Source organism: Aotus nancymaae, unplaced genomic scaffold (assembly GCF_030222135.1).
Source record: "Aotus nancymaae isolate 86718 unplaced genomic scaffold, 86718_ANA_hifiasm-v0.15.2.pri h1tg000015l_0, whole genome shotgun sequence".
NCBI classification, from domain to species: Eukaryota; Metazoa; Chordata; class Mammalia; order Primates; family Aotidae; genus Aotus; species Aotus nancymaae.
In genome coordinates, this window is record NW_026988426.1 from 7,135,016 (window position 1) to 7,150,985 (window position 15,970).

At 46.0% G+C, this 15,970-nt stretch overlaps 1 protein-coding gene across 4 annotated transcripts in view; it reads left to right on the plus strand.

The window, feature by feature from the left end:
• Positions 1–15,970, plus strand: part of CYFIP2 (cytoplasmic FMR1 interacting protein 2) — a 142,926-nt gene that overhangs the window by 44,352 nt on the left and 82,604 nt on the right. For 3 of the 4 annotated variants that reach the window (XM_064376481.1, XM_064376482.1, XM_064376483.1), the window contains exons 9-16: positions 363–467; positions 2,333–2,424; positions 4,234–4,351; positions 6,963–7,082; positions 7,588–7,713; positions 12,355–12,521; positions 13,231–13,378; positions 15,515–15,589. In XM_064376481.1, the coding sequence (XP_064232551.1) occupies positions 363–467; positions 2,333–2,424; positions 4,234–4,351; positions 6,963–7,082; positions 7,588–7,713; positions 12,355–12,521; positions 13,231–13,378; positions 15,515–15,589 (951 nt within the window). The remainder of the gene's footprint in view (positions 1–362; positions 468–2,332; positions 2,425–4,233; positions 4,352–6,962; positions 7,083–7,587; positions 7,714–12,354; positions 12,522–13,230; positions 13,379–15,514; positions 15,590–15,970) is intronic. The other variant, XM_064376484.1, reaches the window with a different exon arrangement.

The following is a 15,970-nucleotide window of genomic DNA, read 5'->3' on the forward strand; positions in this document are numbered from 1 at the left end:
ATGTGGCCTTGGCGAGCTGTCTAACCTCCCTGTGTCTCCGATTCCTCATCTATAGAATAAAGTTATTGCAGAGAACTTGACTCAAGAGAGAATAATGCTTATTAAAGCTCTGGGCACAGACTCTGGCCCATAGTAAGGGCTGAAGAAGTAGCTGCCATAATAATAGACTAAATTTCTCATTGAAATTAGACTTATATTTCCTGCCTTTGTTTGAAGATGCATAGGTTTTTATAATATAGTGTGTCTCTACAGGGTGTGTGTGTGTGTGTCACATAGGCAGACCTACCTCATAAAAAAAAAAAAAAAAAAGCTTTTCCAGTGGATGTGATTAGTTTCTATGCTCTGCCCCCTTCTCATTCTAGGTGATGGGCTTTGGCCTGTACCTGATGGATGGAAATGTCAGTAACATTTACAAACTGGATGCCAAGAAGAGAATTAATCTTAGCAAAATTGATAAGTTCTTTAAGGTCAGCAACTGGGGCTGGGGCTGGGCAGAGGGCTGAGGTTACCAGAGCCAAGATGTTTTTGGCAGAAAGGAATGAAATTAGCCAGAAAGCCATGGGTTTGTTTTTAAAATTGAGCTGTAGCTGCAAAGCTCCCAAGAGCAGGGAGAGGAGGAAGACGGAACAGCAGGGCCTCCGGCTGCCGCTCAGAGAGGCATTTGCTCTCTAGAAGGATGCTGCATGAAAGCTGTGCATAGTTTCAGGTTTCAGGATGCAGCTGGGATTTGGGTAGGAGGAGGCACTGTGAGTCTTTTTGAATGCTGCATTGTTTTTTTTTCCCCCTGAAGTCCCTTGTCACTTAAAGAGGTGCATCCCAGAAGACAGCACTTGCTTTAATTTCCAGTATAAATCAGAGCTCACAGAAGTAGAATGGTTACAGACTGCATTTTAAATTGATTCACATATGCAAAATCACAGCCTCTCACCTGGTACACCAGGGACCACCTCAGCTTGCCCTTTCCTCTGGATAGGGTGCCTCAGCAATGTCCATCATACACTCTATTTCAGTGTCTCTTGAGAGTTAATCTTTTGGCTCCAGATCTTAAAAAATTGCAGTTAAACTAAGCTTCTTAGGATTTTGCAAAGGAATCTTGCACTTTGGAATTAACTTCCATGTTCTCAATTTATTCTAGCATTGGGCACTGCAGGCATGGAGGAAGCCTGAGGGGTCAGACATGGGAAAGCCCAGATTAATATTCACAGCAAAACTCCTTAGTCGTGTGATGTGGAGGGCACTGGATTGGGCCTGAGTCCCACTGACTCTTCAAGGTTAAGGAGAAGGAACATATCACTTATGTTTTGTGCTGTGGCTTTACTTGTTTTCAACGGTGGAACTTTTATCTAGAGTTGTCCCAAATGAAAATAGGGCTCATTTGGGGAGACCCTTGGAAAATCTTCCCTAAGTCAGCATGAATCAGATGAGGGTAGAAGAGAATACAACCTCTCCCTTGGCAGGTCTGGGTGTAAGTCTGGCTCTGCCATTTAATAGCTAGATGACTTTGGGAAAGTCACTAAATCACCCTGAAACTGAGTTCCAAGTCTGAAAAATATGAATACCAAGGGTATCGGCTCTGTAGGGTTCCCTGGAGGATTCAGTGGGGTTTGGGGTTACATCCATGACTCAGAGCCTGGGTTATATAATCCTGGCTTCTTGACTTCTAGTTGGTCTTCGTGAAAAATCACTTAAGCTGTTTAAGCTTCAGTTTCTTCTTCTCTGAAATGGGAATAATAATAGTACAGACTTCACAGGCTATTGTATGGCTTGAGATACTGTTTTTAAAGTGCTTGGTGTAGTACCTAGTGCAGGTGAAGCACACAGTAAACACCAGCCTCCCCGCCGTTTGCTCTGGTTTTTGGTTGGGAGTTGTCTGCCCTCTGGTGTTAGGTATTATTATGGTTTTAATTACCTTGAAAGTACAGGCTTTCTCTGCAAGACCAACAGCACTCAGACACCTGCTTCTAGACCAGAATTCATAGCAGCAAGGATGCTTTAAGCTGGGGAAGATTCAAGCGGAAAGGACCCTGCACTGGGCAGCTGTCCATCCGGTCCTCAGCCTCACCCATGCTGTTGGCCGAGTGACCTTGGACAAGTTACTTTCCCTTTCTAGGCTCTGTTGCTTGGAACACAGTTGGTTGGAGTCAGGGGAGGCCCTGCACCCTGGCTGGGACTCCTTTTGTTTTCAGTCACCTGGTAGCATCCTTGGAAGCAGAAACTAGGGGTCATCCCCCAGGCACACACAGAGGCCCGCCTCCCCCAGTGGGGTGGCAGCAAAGGCGGCCGCCCCAGCCCCTCCTTGGCATCTCACGAGCTGTGTTTGCTTCCTTTGCAGCAGCTGCAGGTGGTGCCCCTTTTCGGCGACATGCAGATAGAGCTGGCCAGATACATTAAGACCAGTGCTCACTATGAAGAGAACAAGTCCAAGTGAGTGCCTGCCGTAATGTCTCTCGGCTCCCGCGAGGATGCCCAGCCCGGGCAGGGAGCCGAGGGGCCACTTCAGCCCCTCCTCCCTCCCCAGAGCCCTGGGCAGGTGGATTCTATCAGAACACAGGCGCCGGCTGGAGGGGAGCTGCGAGGGTGCTCTGCGCCCTTTTGTATCCGCCCTTTGCTGCCAGGTTCAAAAGGGCTCAGAGCATAGCCATGCCCCTTGTCCAGCCCAGCAGTGACCCGCATGTCCCCTCAGCAGGACAGCAGGAGTCCACCTTCTTCTCTGGAGGAGTGGCGAGCCCTCAGTGGTCCAGTGAGGAGAGGTGGCGTTTTTCCTCCTTACGCTGATCCTCTCAGGTTAGGTGACCATGTGCTCAGTACTTTGTGGAGTGGATGTGAAGTGGGTGGGCAGCTTCACCTTCGGTCACTTTATAAACCACAATTCTAGGTCATCTATGCAAATGCCTGGGGTGTCAGTGCCTCACTGAAGTTGGGGCTCCAACCTCGGCTGAGGCTGTGAAGGAGGGTCCTTCTGTGTGTGTCTTGCCCAAAGTTGTGGCTTTTCCACACAGAGGGGAACCAGCCATCCTTTACTCAAGGGCGAGTGTATTAGCATCTTAAAAAGACATGAATGGAGTGTCCTTGAACTGCATCCACCTGGAGCCCCTGCAACTGAGTGTCCCGAAGGAAAGCTAATGTAGTCCCTTCATCACCCTCTGGCTGCTAACGTGTGAGGGGGTTTTGCAGGAAAAGCAGGGAATGGAGAATACTGAGCTCATTCCTCACTTTTTCCCACATGACTTCTCTACCAGCTGAAGCTGGCTGGGAGCAGAGGCTGGGGGAGTGACCAGGGCACGGTGTGAGGGGCCATGTGCTCCCCTCTCTGCACATAGCTCTCTGAGTAATACTGAAGGGAAGCCTGAGGAAGGCTGTCAGTGTCCTGCCATTCTTCTGAGAACCACATCAGGGCCCCTTCTGAAAGAGTAAATTCTGCCCAGCATTTTTTTCTGCCTTGTCTGGTGCTCATGCTTAGTCTGTCTGCTGGGTCACCAGCACCTGAAGGTAGAAGAGGGTGAAGGGATTGGTCGTTTTTCTCTTGGGGATGGAGAGTGAAGATGTTCATTCATTCATTTCCTCTCTGACTTAGGATGGTTTTCCTAATGACATCTTTTCACAAGGAGTGGAAAAGAGGCAGAGGGAAGGAGGAAAGAGGGAGGACAGAAGAGAGAAGGGGGCGAGAGGTAGAGAGGGTGGGTGGAGGGATGGGCCACCCCCAAGTCTCAGAGTGACCCTGGCTTCCCTCACCACAGTGTGCTTCCGTGTTGCCAGGGGACTGTTGGAAAAGAAACACAGTCACACTAAGATTTCCGCAGTCCCAGCCCAAAGGCCCCCCAAAGCCAGCTTCAACCTCAGAGTGTCTGTGCTGTCAGAGCGGGTAGGCTGGTTTTGGAGATTGCCCACCTTGCTTTTTCCGTGCTCGGATCCAGCCCTTTGTAGCCCTAGAGCAGCTGTGATCCCTCTCCTCTCATATTACTGGTAAGTATTATGGACCAGGTATCTGGATGGGCTGCAGTTGGGTCCTAGATGAGGCCAGCCCCAAGGAAGAGGAGGAAGGACTGCCCCACTAGGCCTGAAGCTTCCACAGTGTTAGACTTAGCAGGCTCTCTTGCCGAGGCTGCTGGGATACCACGTGGTGACCACCCTCAGTATTTGGCCACACGGACTGAGCACCAGGAGCAGCTAATGCCTGTCCCACACAGGCGCCTGAGACTGGGACCCTCTCCAACCGCATAATTTTCTACCCAGGTGGACGTGCACCCAGAGCAGCATCAGCCCCCAGTACAATATCTGCGAGCAGATGGTTCAGATCCGGGATGACCACATCCGCTTCATCTCCGAGCTTGCTCGCTACAGCAACAGTGAGGTGAGCATGTAGGGTGCTGGGATGCAGGCCCATGGGCCCAGGGCCAGATGGGGTAAGGAGCAGCCAGGAAAGAACACAGACCCACGGGAGAGTAGGAGGGAGGCAAGAGGGTAAAGTGGCCAAGAGCATGGGTTTTAGAGTCAGGCAGACTGGGGTGAATTCTGGTGGTGCCGCTGCTCTTTGAAAATTATTCAGTATCTCTTTGCTTCAGTTTCCTTATCTGTGAAATGAGGGTGACAACAGTATCTATCCTGTAAGGTTCATTGAGAGGATTAAAAGATATGGAAGACAGTAAAAGCCTGGTGATGGTTAGTTCTGCCTGTACGTGATAAATGATGCAAACCACCTCCACCCTGCATGGCAAGCAAACAGAACACTTGTACTCATAACATTACCTAAATGTTTTTAAACTACACAGTAATAAATGATCCTTGTAAAAAAAATCTGTAATATACTTAGGGGCAGATGAAGGCCATAAAAATCTCCACTAATCCCGATAATTACATTTCATTTCATTTTTTCTTTTTTTCTAAACTTTTTTTTTTCAATGGGGACTTGATCAGAGCTCAAACCTCAGGAAAAAACACAGATAAGCAAAAGGAGAGAAAAATCACATAAAATCCTACCATCCCAGAGCCAACTAAGACTGGGTATCCTTCTGGTTCTTATTCCATACACACCCTTCTAATAAATGAATATGCTGTTTGATAAACACTGGTCCCCTGACTCAGATTCCTTTATTACATAGCACTCGTGGGTGAGTGTGCACTGACCCATGTGTGCTCACTGCTTCCACCATGTGGCCGGCAGCCATGATGACTGTACTTTCCAAACCCCAGCCAGGAGGTGCCTTTGATCACAGAGCAATGTATCTGAAGTGGGGTCAGTTTGACAAATGCAAGGACTTGTGGCCATTAGACTCATGGCCCAGAGGGACCAAGGTCAAGCCCAGACCTTAGCTTTCTAAACATATGTACCAATCAATTGAACTGAAGTTACAGGGATAACTTATTTTGAGTGCTAGAACTCTTAAAAAAAATTTTTTTTTAAAAATATTTTATTTCTTTTTAAAAAATAGAGACAGGGTCTCATTATATTGCCCAGGCTGGTCCTGAACTCCATACTCAAGTGATTCTCCTGCCTCAGTCTCCCCAAGTGCTGGGATTACAGGCATGAGCCACTGCGCCCAGCCAGAGCTCTTAATTCTTACTCAGATTTTGATGTGGTCTAAGAATGAGTCTGGTCAAATATATTTTTTAAAATTATATGCTCCATACATGTTAATTCTCATTCTTCACAGTAGTTCTATAAAGTGGCCATGAACTCTGAATTAGCAAATACTGAATCATTGCTCCAAGGAGAAATCTCAGTTACAGCCCTGTGAGCCTCTGGTCACGACATTTTCATCAACTGGTCAATATATAACCTTGTTTTATAAGCACTTCTGTTTAAAGACACTTTATGTGATCTCTATTGTTGATTCATGAACTCATGCCTAATAGCACTATAACTTATGCCTGAACGAAGCTTATCTAGAAGATACATTTTTTTCCATAAGACATATTACAGCTTTCTTGCACAGAGGAGCACTATATAGCACATTAGCCCTAAGCTTGGGGTAGGGGGGAGGGCATTTTAAATTGAGCAATTGCAAGTAAAAAGTGCAACAATATAGAAAACATGGCACTAAATACACTTCAAAAAAGATACTTGTTTACTGTGTGAGAGCTGAAACAAGAAGGCAGAGTCACTTTGTCCAATTTCAGCTGGGAGTGGGCACATGTCTGCAAATGGCTTAGAAATCGTCATGAATTTAGCCAGTAAGGGGATTCATAAATACAGAATCCACCAATAATGAGGACTGGCTGTGTATGTGTGTGTGTGTGTGTATGTGTATATATATATGTACATATGTATGTATACACACACAGTATGTGTGCATACACACATATTCTGTCATTGTGGGATATTATACAGATGTTTATCCATTGCCTTTCAATCAGTGAGTCATGTCTAATGAGTTGTGAAATCAACTTAGTGGTTTGTGATTAGCATTTTTATATAAATATAGAATAGAAAATCAGAAGGAATCCTATATATTAAGCATAAAACTGCTTTGTAAAAAATATTGTTGAGGCCGGGTATGGTGACTCACACCTGTGATCCCAGCACTTTGGGAGGTTGAGGCAGGAGGATTGCTTGAGTGCAGGAAACCAGCCTGGGCAACACAGTGAGACCCTGTCTCTATAAGAAAAAAAAAAGAAAAACATATTGTTGCATACATATATTTGATAGCTCTATGTAGGTGTATGTTCTGAGTTTCTATATAGTGTGCACTTCCTACTGTGAATGCAGTCAGAGTTTGAAAGGTGCCATCCTGTGATACTCCAGGGTGATTATGAGTGGGGCTGTGGCATCACCACCTGAACCCAAGCCTTCAGTGATTTATAAACCACGTGGCCTTCAGCAAGGCACTTGTCTGAGCTTCAGTTTATCTGTCAAGGATATGTAATAATAGCCCTTCCCTGCAGTGTCCTTGGGGGAATTAATGAAATAACATATAAAAGTGTCAGGCGCAGAGATGGTGAGTATGACACTTGATGCTCCCCAGGTGGTGACGGGCTCGGGGCTGGACAGCCAGAAGTCAGACGAGGAGTATCGTGAGCTCTTTGACCTAGCCCTGCGGGGACTGCAGCTTCTATCCAAGTGGAGTGCCCACGTCATGGAGGTGGTAGGTGTCCCAGGGCAGAAGGCCTCACACTGACCTCCCTTTCCTTGGAATCTGCCTTCATCTCTCCCTAGTACTCTCTTTTTAACAGATTTATGGAGTTAAAATTCACATGCAATACCATTTACCCATTTAAAGTGTAGGTTCATTGGTTTTTAGTATAGCCACAGAATTGTATAGCCACAGTCAAATATAGAACATTTTCATCACTTCAAAAAGAAGCCCTGTGTTATCTCCCCTCTCATCTCCCTAGCCCTAAGGAATCTGCTTTCTACCTCTACAGGTTTCCCTATTCTGGATGTTTCATATAAATAGAATCATATGATACATGGTCTTCTGTATCAGGCTTCTTTAATTTTGCATGTTTTCAAGGTGTTTCCATGTTGTAGCATGAGTCAGTACTTTATTCCTTTTTTTCAGCTGAATAATATTCCATTGCATGGATCCACCATGTTCTGTTTGTCCATGCATCAGTTGATGGACACTTGGTTTGTCCCTCTCTCCCCAGTACTCTTGGAAGCTGGTTCACCCCACAGACAAGTTCTGCAATAAGGACTGCCCTGGCACCGCAGAGGAATACGAGAGAGCCACACGCTACAATTATACCAGTGAGGAAAAATTTGCCTTTGTTGAGGTAGGTGCAGACTTCCTGCATCTCCCTCCCTCCCTGAGACTGCAGCTTATGGTGGTTCCAGAGTAGTTCCGAGCAAGAAAACAGCATTGGTCGCCCTAATTTGCATGCTCTTCCCTGCCCTCCCATCTAAATTAATCTGTCAGAAGTTATTCTGTTACTCAGAATTGATTAGAAACTCATTCTGTTCTTAAAAACCCAAAGAAAAATGTCCACTCCACTAAAAAAATGGGCACAAAGAAACCAACAGAAGAAACAAAAGAAAAACAAATGGCTAAAAGAGGTATGAAAAATGCCCAAACTGATCGGCGGTCAAAGAGCTACAGATTGGAATAAGATGGGATGCAGTGTTTACCAATCAGGATAGCGGAGATTTGACAGATGGGTGATGCATGTTGCAGGTTAAAGTGCGAGAAACAGACATTCTTGTGTCTTTAGTGGTCAGTCTACATTTTATAGGCTTTCTATGAGAGCAATCTGATTACATGTACTCACATTTTTATGTGTATACCCTTTGGCCAAGTCCTTCTGGGAATAAATCCCAAGGAATTAAGCCAACTGTGCAGAGATATACGTACATGGATATTTATCACAGTGTTGTTTATAATACCAAAATATGTGAAACGAATGTTCTTCAATATGGAATCAGGTATGTAAGTTAATATTCAGCTATATCACTGCATACTATGCAGTCTCTAAAAGCGGTGTACCATGGCTCATGCCTGTAATCCCAGCACTTTGGTAGGCTGAGGCAGGTGGGTCGCTTGAGGTGGTCTCCTGAGTTCGAGACCAGCCTGGCCAACATGGTTAAACCCCATCTCTACTAAAAATACAAAAACAAATTAGCTGGGCATAGAGGTGCACACCTATAATCCCGGCTACTTGGGAGGCTGAGGCAGGAGGATCGCTTGAACCTGAGAGGTGGAGGTTACAGTGAGCCAAGATTGTGCCATTGCACTCCAGCCTGGGTGACAGAGTGAGACTGTCCCAAAAATAAATAAATAAAATAAAAAGTAAAACAGGTATACCGACATGGAAAGCTATGCTCAGTATATCATTAAGTTAAAAAAGAAAGTTAAAGAACAGCATGTCTGTAGTTTTAACGCTTATAGGGAAGAAGCAAAACTATATCTAGAAATAAATATGCATATACACATAAAAGTGGATATTTTTAAATACGTAAAGAAATATGTAATATATCTAAATATATATATCAACACACACAAAATAAAAATCCAAATATAGACATTTAGACCAAAAACAGAACAGCATGTAGAATGATACAATATGCTTTTTATATCTGTGCAAAACTGAAGGACATAAATATGTTGTATACCAAACCACGAGCAGCAGTAATTTCTGGAAACAGGACTGTCTGATTTATAACCTTTTGTATTGTGTTTTGTTTGATTACAAAATGATGTTCCTATTTGGGAGGAAACTTCTTTTATACTAGGTTGTGAGTGACAGCTCTTTTTTTGAGGATCTTTGAAACCTACAAGAGACTAATCTAGAAATCAGAGACCTGGCTCCTACCCCTGGGCCCTCTGGTCGCTTCAGCTCTCAGACCCTCAGATTCCTTATCAGTAAAATGGAGCTAATAATCTCTCCCATGCCCCATCCCAGGGTTATTGTGGAGAATCAAACAATAATTGTCAAATAAGATAATGAACGTAGATGGGCCCTGAAAAGTTGAAGGGTCATACAAATGTAAGAGGTTAGCATCTTATCTCCAAGCTTCACATTAAAGGACTGAAGCTCAATGGCCTAATTTCAGAAAGGAGAAAAATCATAACCACGTTTGACATTGTCCTGAGTGGTCCCGAATCCCTTGGCACTCCATTGCTAATGGGCAACCTGGAGAAAGTTTTGCAGCCTTCATTACTAGAAGGCAAAGTCATCCTCAAGCCTATTTAAAGTGAGACAGTCAGAGGGTAAATGCAAGTTTGTGAAACTAGTTATGCACTTATTTCCTTAATAAAAGGGATGCATATGCACTGTAAGTGATTTAGAAGGTGCTCCCCAACCCCACTCCTACCTTCGCCTTGCCACAGCCTCCTGTCATCATCCAAACACAGCCATCAAGAGCATGTCACTGTATTTCCTTCTAGTCCTTGCTTTGCTATACATTGAGAGGTTTTATCATTTTTATCACATTCATAAAACATGTTTAAAAATTAAAAAGAAAAGTAGTTCAGTGTGGCCTTTAATAATAAAACGAAGTAAAAGTAGTAACTTAACTGAACCATGTCATTCTATTCTGAGTCCCCGGATGGGAAACCTCGCTCGACTTGTTAAGTGATTCCTTGTGGTACTTATCTCCCTCGTTCTAACAGGCTTATGAGACTATTTCTTGGTTTTTCAATTTATGACATTTTCTACTTTGAGAAATGAGGCTATAGCTCTCTCCTTCCTACCTCCCGTCCCCGCAACACACCTGGTGTCCTTCCCTCGTCTTCCCATAGTGGTAATTTTACACTTTTTGGTAAAATCAATAGTTACCTTATTATTATGATGACCAAGTAACTGTCATCCATCACTGAGCCACACGATCTAATGTGAATACATTTATTTTCTTGCATAAGTTTTTGTTCTTCATAGACTTTGCAATGCTTTGTTTTGTTTTGTTTTCTATGAGTCCATCAAAAAGGCAACCCGCAACATACCAACAAACTGTACAATTCCTTACAAAACAGTCCGTCCCTGTCAGCATTTGATGAGTTTTGGTGTTCTTTTTTTCTTGGAGCTGTTCCTCTGCAAGCCGACTTCTTTCCAGTCTGCATGGGTTTGTCTCTAGAGCAGCCCAGCCGCTGATCCAAGATTCTCCTCGTTATTATCTTGGGAATTCCCTTTGCCTCTTTCCTGTCTTGGATCCCATTCGCGTACCTTCCTCTATGAAGTATTGAGATCTTTTGCCCATTTTTTAAAAAGTGGGTTTCTGTCTTCCTATTATGGAATTGTGAGAATTCATTCCATATTTTAGATTACAAGTCTTTAGTCAAATATATGTCGCAAATATTTTTTTCTCATCAGTAATTTGCCTTTTCATTTTTGAAAGGGTACCTTTTGAAGAGCAGCTGTTTTTAATTTGGATGAAGTCCAATTTATCAGTTATTTGGTGGTTTGTGATTTTGGAGTTTCAGCTAAGAACTCTTTGCCTGGTCTGGAGTTGCAAAGGTTTTCTGTTAGATCCAACAGGCCTGCCTACTCCACTGTGTTTGGAGTTATTCTGAGACATCTTCATTACTTGCTCCTTCCTTTATCCTAATGTCTCCTAGTTACATGTGTGGCCAGTAGCCCAGGTTCTGTTATGATCTAACAGTCCTCTAATGCTTCTCTCCCATTATTTCCCTGCACTAAAGCCTCTCGCCAAGAAAATTGTTGTACTCTTGGTGCCAATGCAAACCGTCACCTCCTGAGTTGTTTTCATACCAGTTCTATCTAAAAAGGTTCTTTTTCTTTCTTTAAATTTTAGAGAAAAAAAAAAGAAGCTTAGGGTCTAAGCTCATTCATTCATTTATTTGTTCATTTTCAACAAAAACTTTGTCTACCCACCATGGGTGCAGACACCAGCAGTTGGGCGTGCACAGCATAGCTGGACCTTGTCCTGTGTGTTTCCAGTCTGGTGTAGAAGGTGGAACATGCCATTATGGGTGTGATATGTGTGGTAGTTGTGAGGTGGACGATCTGCCACATGCCTTCTGAATCAATTGAGAAATTAACGTCACAGGCCAGTGGAATCAAAGGTTCAGACTTACTGCTGATAAAGCTGGACTAGAGAATGTGGCTTTCGCCCAAGGCCACACCAGTCTTCCTATGCCTCCTACATCTCATTAAACTTGCCACTGGGTAATAGGCAAAGCAGCTGCATAGATACTTGCCTCCTTTCCTCAGGATGGGCAGGGGATGGTAACTGTAAGAAGCAGCCAGAAACCTAGAAGGGAGGCCACATGCTCGCAGTCAGGCAGGTCCCAAAAGAGAGAGCCAAGGACAGGCCAGGCTCCTCTCATCACACACAGCTGAATCCCTATGTCTCCAAACAGGTGAGTGAGTTAGGGTAAGGAGAAGGGAAATAGAAGAGCAGAGGCATTCTCCCCCATAACTTCTGCAGAAGAAATTTTGATTTTGTAAACTCAAGCAGCAACTGGCCAAATGGTTTCGAAAACAGAAGTAAAAATTCTTTAGAAAATTTTGTAGTAAAAAAGTTCTATTAGACATTGTGGGTGGTCTTGGTCTATGGAGAGGCCTTCAAAAGCCAGAGCACTATTTAAAATGCTCAATATGTGGCCCATAGGCCAGCTACCATTTGTCAGCAGTCAGCAACAAAATCGGGAGCTCATGTCAGGATGAAAATCAGTTGCATTGCAAAGAATGCTGTTAGTTGAGCTGCTAGAAGCAGCCAGAAACCGCTTGTGTTTTGTAGCAAGACTTTCTCGAGGAATGAAGCAAAGTGCTGATGTACGTACATTCTGGCACACGTTTCTTACCTAGCCATGCACTGGCACTCTGGTTGCACTGGCCTCATGCCTCCCTGGCGAGGTGGTGACATATCACTCCCTGCCTCCCCTGGCGAGGTGGTGATGGGTAGTAGACAGCTGATGTGCTGGACATGGCGAACCTAACCCTTGACCTGTGCCTGCCCAGGTGATCGCCATGATCAAAGGCCTGCAGGTGCTTATGGGCAGGATGGAGAGCGTCTTCAACCAGGCCATCAGGAACACCATCTATGCAGCATTGCAGGACTTCGCCCAGGTGACGCTGCGTGAGCCCCTGCGGCAGGCGGTACGGAAGAAGAAGAATGTCCTCATCAGGTGGGTTTTCAGAGGCCTTCAGGAGCTATCAGACATAAGCATGCAAGGTACCCATCAGAGAGGATGTACTGACTCAGCCTCTGAACACACACAGGTCCTTCCAGTAAGCTCCAGAGGGCTCCTTAGGAGATTGGGCATTTGGAATGAATTAGGCCTTCATCTCTGGTTTGAAGTCCATAGCCACTGCTGTCTAGCTGTGTGAACTCAGTCAAGTTACTGACCTCCAAACCTCAGTAATGGGGATTCTAATGCTACCCGCTGCCTATTGGGATGATGAAATGTGGTATAGTCCACTTGTAGACCTAAGCACATGCAGCATGGAGTAAGTACGTGCACATCTAAGCTATTATGAAAACTAAGCACACATAGATTTTATAAGACCAATGAGACTCCCCTATACAGGAAGGAAAAATAGACATCTTACCTCACGCAAGTTCTGTCTCACTTGATGGGCTCAGAGCTGAATTCTCAGACATCCCTTGGACATCAGAACCATGTGGGACACTTGTTTAAACACAGATTTCTGGAGTGTACCTTAAATCTGTTAAACCAGAATTTTGGAATGGGGGCAGAAATAAGCATCTTCACAAGCACCCCAAGAATTCAAATGCGGGTGGTCCTGGGACACCATGGGCCCTAGAAACACAAGCTTGCAGTGCCTTTCTCCCGTGGTGAAATCTGGTCTGCGTCTTCATTCTTCCTTCCCCAGTGTCCTACAGGCAATTCGAAAGACCATCTGTGACTGGGAGGGAGGGCGAGAGCCCCCCAATGACCCATGCTTGAGAGGGGAGAAGGACCCCAAAGGTGGATTTGACATCAAGGTGCCCCGGCGTGCTGTGGGGCCGTCCAGCACACAGGTAAGTGGCTCCAGGCACAGGCCAGCTGCGTTGACTCAGAGGCCAGCCGGGCTACGGTAGATCATCATGGCTGGCCATGGGCAGTGAGGCCAGGAGGCATTAGTCAGGAGGGGCAGGGTTGAGTGGCTGCTCTGGTCTTATTCTGCCATCTTGTTTTGATATAGAAAGGAGGACCACTGGCTTAAGATTCAGGAGACCTGGATTCTAGTCCTAGATACCTGTGTGACCTCGGGCACGTTACGGATCTCTCTGTGCCTCAGTTGTTTTACCTGGCTAATGGGGATAATACCACATCCACCAAGCCTGGCTATCTTCTAGTCCTATGAAGTATACATTCCAAAGTGCAGGAGGAGTTTAAAATGGAATCTATATGCATCTATCCTGTCCCTCTTTAATAAGCCCTGGCCCTTTCCCCCAAAAGTTCTGCCTCTGACTTGCTGTGTGATCTTGGGCAAGCACCTTGACCTCTCTGAGCTCTGATTATCTTCTCTGTAAAATGGAAACTTTGGATGAGATTGTGTTACTAACAAAATACCCCTTAGTTCCACATCCTTCCAAAAGTGCCAAGTATTGAGAAGCCCTTGTCCTCTTTGAGGAAGTCTAGCATTTGGAAACACACAGAGTTGCCAGCCAGAGCTTCTGCACAAGCAAATCAGCAGCAGTGCCTGGCCTTGAACCCTGGCTTATCCAGAGCCGTCATAACATTACAGGAAAAAAGTCAATAATCTGGGTATCTTAGTTAAATCCCTGCTACCTGCTTAAGGATAGGTAGTTTCTGGTAATATTTTTGAGGTACTAAAAAGAGCAGATGGTTCTCATTGCAGGTTTAAGGGTCTCACAGGCCTCACTTCCCATGACCTTTAAGCCTCTCTCTGCTGTGAATCACCCGAGATGGACCATCTGAGGCCCACGCCCCTACCCTTCTCCCTGTGTGTGTGTCTGTGTCTGTGCTGGGGGCTGGGGCAGGGGAGAGGAGGGTTCTCGGCAGGGTCATCCTAACTCCCCTTGGCTTCACAGCCCTCTGCCAGTTTTAATCTCACCTGCTGGTTGTAGAACACCCCAAGGAAGCATCTGCAGACAGTTCTGTGTAGTATCAAGGGTTGAGGTCCTGGGGACATTGAGTAGGGCTTCCAGGTGTTTCTGTAAGTTTTAAGACATGAGTGAGCAGGAGACAGGGCACAAAATACATTGGAAAGGGGGAGGAGGGGGCTCAACAGGCAGAGAGAAAAGGAGAGAAGAGGAAGGAGTATTTGGGTAGACAATATGAGAGGGGTGGGTCTCCAGCAGTGAATCCCCCCACCCCTGACCTCCACCAGGTCATGCTAGGTGGCACAGACATGTTGAATAAACTCCTAGACCACCAGAGCTAGGAGAGCTCTTAGAGAAAAGCTAGGCCCTCCCCCTGTCTTACGGATGGGGAAACTGAGGTCTAGAGAGGGGAAGTGACTTGTCCAAGTCACAAGGTGAGTCCCAGGCGGAGGTGGGACAAGAACCCAGGTCTCCTGACACCCACCAGGGCTCTGGGGTCTTCAGGACACAGTAGACACGGGCATCTCGCACAGTTGGGATAGAGACTGTTTTGGTGAATTAAATGCTCTGTTAAGTATATGAGAGAAGAGTTCACCCTCATATGGGTGAAACCACTTTTCAAATAGTTAGAGTTGGATATAAATCAGACAGCACCCACAACAGATTAGATGTGGATTCTTCCTTTGAGGACTTGAGAGGCCATCATCAGAAGAGTGCTTCTCGGCTCGTAGGGATGATGAGACGGGCCCCCCAACAGGGCCACAGATGGGGGACTGTCTGAGGCACCGACGGCCACCGTGGCTGCTTTCCCACAAAGGAGGCCTCATGGCAGGGATGGTGGGTCACACGTTTCTGTGGCTGCCCTGCCTGCATCAGTGCCAGGCATGTGGTGGGGAAGATCCCAGGGAAGCTCCAGAAGCAGCAAAGACAAACGCGGTTGCTGGGAGGTTGGAGTGTCTCAGAGGCGGCCCCCGGCAGTTGCGGCGGCTTTCCCATCGTATACAATACCTCTTGCTTTTCTCTCTCTCTCTCTCTTTCTCTCTCTCCCTCTTCCCTGTCTCTCCTGCCCTCCCATTCCCTCTTCCTTCTCTCCCATCTATGTCTTAGGCCTGCCAGTGGTCCCCGAGGGCTTTGTTTCACCCCACTGGTGGCACACAGGGCCGAAGAGGCTGCCGATCCCTGGTATCACACCGCCTGGCTGGGTTGGTTTGGGTACCCTTCTCGAGGAGGCAGCAGGAATGGACTAGCCTGGCTCCTCAAGGCCCCTTCCAGCCCTAAGATTCACACACAGATGATGTGGAGAGATCTAGATTAGCAAAGAGAACCACCCCACCGCACTTGCATCCTTTGCACTTAAGGCACCCTGTAAGCGGGAGTTAATTGTCTAGTAGCCTCCTGTGTAAGTACCAATGTCAACCCGCTTTCCACCCCGGACTTCAGCAGGCTGTGCAATGCAGCTCATGCCACCAAGGGGGCGCCATCACTCAGCAGTGGGGTCAAAACGCTGAGGGTCAGGAACAGGTGTGGGAGGGGGCTCATTCTGATCTTATCCCATTTCTTAGT